Source organism: Nicotiana attenuata, unplaced genomic scaffold (assembly GCF_001879085.1).
Source record: "Nicotiana attenuata strain UT unplaced genomic scaffold, NIATTr2, whole genome shotgun sequence".
NCBI lineage: Eukaryota > Viridiplantae > Streptophyta > Magnoliopsida > Solanales > Solanaceae > Nicotiana > Nicotiana attenuata.
The window spans coordinates 128,375-135,591 of NW_017673304.1; the positions used below are offsets into that span (position 1 = coordinate 128,375).

The 7,217-nt window shown below is 36.5% G+C and overlaps 1 protein-coding gene across 1 annotated transcript; it reads left to right on the forward strand.

The window, feature by feature from the left end:
* The first annotated feature begins 2,354 nt into the window (after positions 1–2,354).
* LOC109216004 lies at positions 2,355–5,054 on the forward strand. The gene is made up of 5 exons (XM_019380132.1): positions 2,355–2,477; positions 2,538–3,296; positions 3,383–3,522; positions 3,830–4,073; positions 4,941–5,054. The coding sequence occupies exons 1-5, from the start codon at positions 2,355–2,357 to the stop codon at positions 5,052–5,054; spliced, it is 1,380 nt and encodes a 459-aa protein (XP_019235677.1).
* The last annotated feature ends 2,163 nt before the right edge of the window (positions 5,055–7,217 follow it).

Sequence of the window (7,217 nt, forward strand, 5' to 3'; positions counted from 1 at the left end):
ATACATCTTATTCTCCTATCCAATGTGCTTTGATGTTTAATCTAGAGTTAATTATTCTTGGCTAAGATTTATCCTCTATATTCTTATTAATTAGTTTAAAAAAAGCTTAATACTTTTTGGTCAAACAGTATCGATATTAAATGGAAAAATAGAGGATGTCTATTAGCAGGTATTGCCTCTACCAAGGTTACTATATCTAGTACAAATCTTGAGAAAAGATCTACCATGCATAGCTAGGGGTGTTTGTTGGTCGGTACGGTACGATATTTAGACATTTTGGCTCGGTATTTTCGGTATTCGATTTCTTAAAATCCTATACCAATACCGTACCTAATTAAATTCGGTATGGTTCGGTTTTTCTCCTTTCGGTTTTGGTTTATTCGGTTCAGTAACTTCGGTTTATTCGATTTGAGTACTAACTAGTGCATAGAGCCATACAATCTAATATTCTTTATTAAAGTATTCAAAAATACAAAACTAAAAATGTTTGTTGACAATTTTTTTTTCCAAAACTAGCAAATATCAACCCAAATAGAGAAAATTGTACATAAAAGAATATTTGATTATTAGAAATGTCTTGTTACTTGTTTAGAGTTAATTGATAAAGGAAAGTAAAATTTTAGATTTTTTATATTTATGTTATAATTGATAATATGTGTTTTGTGTAATATAATATATATTTCGGTACGGTATTGGTATTTCGGTATTTTATCTTAAAATACCAAATACCATACCTAATACCAATTTTTTTAAAAACTTAAACCAAATACCATACAAAATACCAAAATAGCGTATACCAAATACCAAAATTTTCGATTTCGGTTCGGTAATTCGGTATTTACCAAATTATGCCCAGCCCTATGCATAGATGTAAACTGCGTACCAATTCAGAGGCGGATTTAGTATCCCTAGAAGAAAATATTATGCGACACAGTAAACACATACATTAAATTTATTATTTGTAGCTAAATTTTCAGAAAATTACCATTCGTAGCTATATTTGAATTTTACAGCAAATTAATCTGTAGTACTAAAATAGGAGATCAATTCTTTTAAACTGAAACTAGAGAGTAACTAGTTCTCGTAGCTCAGTTGGTTAGAGCACTCGCTTAGTAAGAGGAGGTTAGGTCTTGAGTTCCCTATCAACGATATCATTCTATTTTTTTTTGTATTTCTGTATTCCCCTTGGTTGCATTCGTTGTGCGAACGAATTCAGTTGATGCAGGTTGTAAAAATCGTAGGTCTAAAACAATTTAACAGTAGCTATGGTAATAAATGTAGTGTTTTATAAAATTCTTCTTTCTAGAATATGATTGCACCACTAAAAAGGGAGAAAAGAAAAGTATTAAGTAGGAATCAATCCTAGTTCCTTTGAGTAAATAAGTCAATAATCAACAAAGTGTACCATTAAGTCTCTTTGTAGCAAGAGGACCAATAAATAATAATAGCCCAATTCTAGAAAATACGTACATAAAATGTGCAGATGAAAAGTTAGTTGCCAATCAGTTGGTTGGACTAAAGTGTATCTAGAAGAAACTTAGGGGTGTACTAAAGTGATAACTACTTAGTATATAAAAGACTAAGTCAGTTATCACTGTACATAACAGAAAATGAACATTTCTTCTTCCTCTCTCTCTTCTTCTTCTCTCTGAATTCAATACAACCAACCCACATTCATTGTACATGTGTGAATCGTGTAGATGTATGCTTGATTAATACAATTTGATATGGTATCAGAGCGGCGATCGGTCGATTCGAGTTGTTCTTCGCCTTCAATTTAAGAATTTAGCTAAGTTCAAGCTCGCAGAGGTACAACAATGGCGGATGGTGAACTTGGACAACTTCCTCACAACCATCCACTATACCTTAAGGATTCATATTCGCCAAGAACAACTTTAATAGCTCTCAAACTCACATGGACATAAAATTATGTCCTGTGGAGTAGATCTATGAGAGTAGCTCTCCTAGTGAAGAAAAAGTTAGAGTTTGTGGATGGACGTGCCTCAAAGCCTCGTACATAGGAGAATTAACGGCGCAATGGGAAATGTGTAATGGAGTAGTCATCTCATGGCTTAGTAGAACTGTAGCGGCAGAGTTGGTGCCAAGCATCATGTACGTTCGAGTGCAAAGAGTTCAAGGAAAGGTTTGACAAAGATGACCTTACCAGAATCTATCACATATCTATTGATATTGCAACCCTAAAGCAAGGTACATAGTGTGTGACCTATTATTTCTCAAAATTGAAAGACTTACGGAATGAATTAGACATCCTAGAACCACTACCCTCGTGTGACTGTGAAGAATCATGCCCATATGTAGATCATTTAGTGAGACAAAGACTACTACCATTTTTAATGGGGCTGAATGAGAGTTACAGCCATGTAAGAAGTGCAGCGTTGCTGAAAAGGCCAGTCCTTACTGTGAACCAAGCTTATGCAGTTGTAGTACAGGAGGAGAGTCAGAGGGAATTAGGATTGGTTGACACAAATAAGGAGCCAATGACTATGTTAGCATAAAACGGAAATCCGTTTTTGAAGGGGAAGAAGCCAGGACTTATTTGTGAACACTGTGGGTACAAAGGGCATTTAAAGGATAACTGCTACAAGATCATTGGGTACCCAACAGACTTCAAAAGCAAGAAAAAAGGTCAATTTCCTGCCAAATCTTATGCTAACAATGTCAATGGGGAAAATGATGTTACAATGAACAAGCAGCCACAGGGGAACTGTATGACTGAGGATCAATACAAGCACCTAGTGAGTCTGTTGACAAAGTCATCAGTGGAAGGGAGTTCCAACAACACAGCAGGCTCAGCAAACATGACAAGTATAAAGTCACTATTATCTAATGCACAATCATATGATTGGATAGTGGATTCAGGAGCATCACACCATATCACCTTTTGCAAGGAAGTTTTAGAAAAATTAAGGAGAGTTAATAGAGGAAATAGTAGTGGAGTCCAAATACCTACAGGAGGAAGATCAGAAATAGTACACACAGGAGATGCAACAATACTAGAAGGGCAGAAGATTAGGAATGTTTTATATGTGCCTGACTTTAAGTTCAATATCATTTCAGTATCCAAGCTGACTAGAGATTTATGTTGTTCAGCATGCTTCTACCCTAGTTTTTGTGTGTTTCAAGGGCTTTACTATGGCAGGATACTGGGGATTGGTAGAGAAGATGAAGGATTGTACATAATTAGAGGTGAAGAGGAGGAAATAGTAGCTGGCTCAGTCAAAAAGGAAGAAATAATGCAGTATTGTGGCATCAATGGATGGGACATGCATCCACAGGTTCATTACAATGCTTGCCAGATTTGAAGAATAAAATGAATCACAATGTACAGAAGAACTATGAGATTTGTCCATTATCCAAACAGAGTAGACTGAAGTTTCCTATTAGTAGTCATCAATCTGACTGTATTTTCCAACTTGTGCAAATAGATGTCTGGGGACCATACAAAGTAGCTACTTATGAAAAGAGGCATTACTTTGCAACCATAGTAGATGACTATAGAAGGTATACTTGGATCTGTTTGCTACAATATAAATGTGAAGTAATAGTAGTATTGAAGGATTTCTTTTCTCTTGTGAAGCATCAGTTCAGTACTACTGTTAAAGTGTTAAGATCTAACAATGGTACAAAATTTTTCAATACAAATTGCAACGAATTGTTGTCATCCTTGGGTATAGTACATGAAAGTAGTTGTACCTAGACTCCACAGCAAAATAGAGTAGTAGAGAGAAAACATAGACACATATTAGAGGTAGCAAGAGCAATGAAATTCCAAAGCAACATACCTACTAGATTTTGGGGATTGTGTTAGAACTGCAGTGTATTTGATCAATAAGTTGCCTACAACTGTGCTGAACGGAAAGTCTCCATATGAAAAGCTCTATGGGAGACAACCTAAAGTGGACCATCTGAGGGTGTTTGGGTGTCTTTGTTATGCCAGTACATTGCCAAGTGGAGACAAATTTGCAGCCAGGGCAAAGAAATCATTATTCATTGGATATTCAAAGGTGTATAAGGGATATAGACTGTATGATCTGGAATCCAATAGATTTTTTGTAAGTGGGGATGTGAGCTTTAGGGATGACCTTTTGATGTGATTCTTCGAGTTAACAAAGAACCACCCGGCCAGGATCAGAACCTTGAAATAAAAACATGGTTTGTGGGTCGATTTCAAGAAACAACGTATCTCAAGTTTTAGCACTCGGAATCTAATGATTCAAAAACGAGGTGAAAAATGACGATCTGAACTATAAGAAAGACTATTTACTCGTTCAAAACAAGTAAATATTGATGTTGCACCAGTTCAATGAAAGTTATGATTCTATGATGTCAAAAGAATGAATTTAGATCAAGAAAAGTGTTCTTGAAAGATGAAGAACTAAACAAGTTCCTAAAGTCACCATTTGGAATCAATTAATGTGATAAAGAAACACCACACGCAATTGAAAACAAGATAAAGACTATCACCACCTTGCTTGGAACCAAAAATAAGGATAAAGAAGACAAAATAGAGAAATACTCTATTGTAAAACTAGGGCAAGCCTAAAAAACGTGAATTATATTCTACAAGGCAAGAGAACCCTTTTTATAGGCCTAGAGTCTCTTATTTGATGACTATAATTCCTATTCTAATAAGGAAATAAAATAACTAAAGACAAGGAAAGTAAAAACCTTATTCTACAAGGAAAAGAAACTAGAATCCTACCAAAAGGAAAATCCTTATTCTAAAAGGAATAAAACAAATCCTATTTTAAGAAGGAAAGAATCTTGGCTTCTTGAAATCAATCTTGAGCTTCTTGGACTTCTTGCGCTTCTTGAAAATAAGTCCATATGTTTGGATTTGAGCTCTAAAATATTATCTTGGCCAAAATTAATAAAATTTAACATAGATTCTTCTTTTACATCACATTTTTCCTTTCAAGGCTTTGCCTAGTGAACCTGAGAATCTGTTCCTTCCTGATGTTGATTGCCCAACAATTGCTAGGGATCAACCTATTTCAGCAGCAGATAATGATCTGGGGATAGCCTCTCAATAGAAGGCAAATGATCAAATACACAACACTGAAGCAGATGATTCCAACAATTCTGTAGCACTGGATGTGCCACTAGATGAGGTAGTCAATGACATAGAGGAACTTGGGTTAGGAGAGAGTAGTAACCAAGATCATGCACAACAATAAGACCCTCCACAACAACATGAACATGGAGAGACTGCACTTGAACAAATGACATCAGTTGTGCCAGAACCTACACTTCCCTGGAGCAAAAAGTCAACAAGAACAACAAAGCCAGCAGTGTGGCTCAAGGATTATATGACTTCATGTAAACCAAAAGGAATCAACCTCTATTCAGCTTCCAATTATGTGAGCTATGCTCTCTTGTTAGAACACTACCAATGCTATCTTGGGTCATTCTCGCTCACATGGAACCAAAATTTTTTTAGGAAGCTTCTCAAGATGACATATGGATAGAAGCAATGAAGCAAGAGATTCTTGCACTTGAAGAAAACAAGACCTGGGAAATAGTGGATTCGTCTCGAGGAAAGCAAACCATTGGCCAAAGTGGGTGTATAAAATCAAACACAAAACCAATGGAAAAGTGGACTGATTCAAAGCCAGACTAGTTGTCAAAGGATGTACACAACAGTAGGGGTTAGATTGCCATGAAACATTTTCACCTGTTGCCAAGATGGTAACAGCTAGAACTGTGATAAACCTCGCAGTATCTAAAGGATGGACTTTGTCTCAAATGGATGTGAACAATGCCTTCTTACAAGGTGATTTGTAAGAGGTTCCATAGGCAGGGGGAGTATAAAGTTTGCAAACTACTTAAGTCCCTTTATGGCCTCAAACAGGCATCGAGACAGTGGAATATAAAACTGACTGATACACTGATTGGTGCTGGGTACTCTTAAAGTGCCTATGATCATTCCCTGATCACAAAGAAGGCCGATGCAGAACTGATGATTATCTTTGTATATGTAGATGATCTGTTGATTACTAGCAGTTACAACACATTGGTGGAAGAAGCAAAATCAACTCTACACAAACATTTCAAGCTGAAGGACCTAAGTGAACGTAGATTCTTCCTAGGAATTGAGCTCATGAGATCAACAACAGGAATCATACTTAATCAAAGAAAGTATGCTCTTCAGCTGATTTCAGAGGTCGAGTTAAGTGGGGCTAAACCGGCTAGCTCACCATTGAAACAAAACTAAAAATTGACAGCTTATTGAATATGATAAACATGCAGGGACTAAAGGAGATGAGGAGTTGCAAGACATTGTAAGCTATCAGAAACTAATAGGGAAACTTATACCTCACTAATACTAGGCCAGACATATATTTTGCAGTTCAGGTTCTAAGTCAATTCATGCAGCATCCAAAGCAATCACATTTAAATGCTGCACTGAGAGTTGTGAGAAACATTAAAGGTTCACCAGGAATGAGAATATTACTGAAGAAAGGATCACTGAAAAAAGTCACAGCCTATTGTGATGTAGATTGGGCAGCTTGCCCAAACATAAGAAGGTCTGTAACTGGATCTGTGATAAAACTAGGAGACTCTTTGATCTCCTGGAAATCCAAGAAACAACCAACTGTAAGCAGGAGCTCTGCTGAGGCTAGAAGCATGGTAGCAGTAACTGCAGAATTAGTATGGTTAGTGGGATTGCTGATGAAGATGGGCCTAACTGTGAAGGAACCAGTAATGCTATATTGTGACAGCAAAGTAGCTATGCAGATAGCAGCTAATCCAGTGTACCATGAGAAAATAAAGCATATAGAGATTGACTGCCATTTTGTGAGATAAAAAAATTAAGGAAGGTTTGATTACACCTCAGTATTTTTCCACTAAAGAACAGCTCGCAGATGTGATGACCAAAGGATTGGGAGTTGAGCAGCTCATAACCTTGATATCCAAGCTGGGAGTGTTCAATGTATTTCACCCTCCAGCTTGAGGGGTAGTGTGCAGATAAGAAGTTAGTTGCTAATCAGTTGGTTGGACTAAAGTGTAACTAGAAGAAACTTAGGGGTGTACTAAAGTGATAACTACTTAGTATATAAAAGATTAGTCGGTTATCACTGTATATAACAGAAAATGAACATTTGTTCTTCCTCTCTCTCTTCTTCTTCTCTCTGAATTCAATACAACCAACCCACATTCATTGTGCATGTGTGAAATTGTGTAGAGGTATGCTT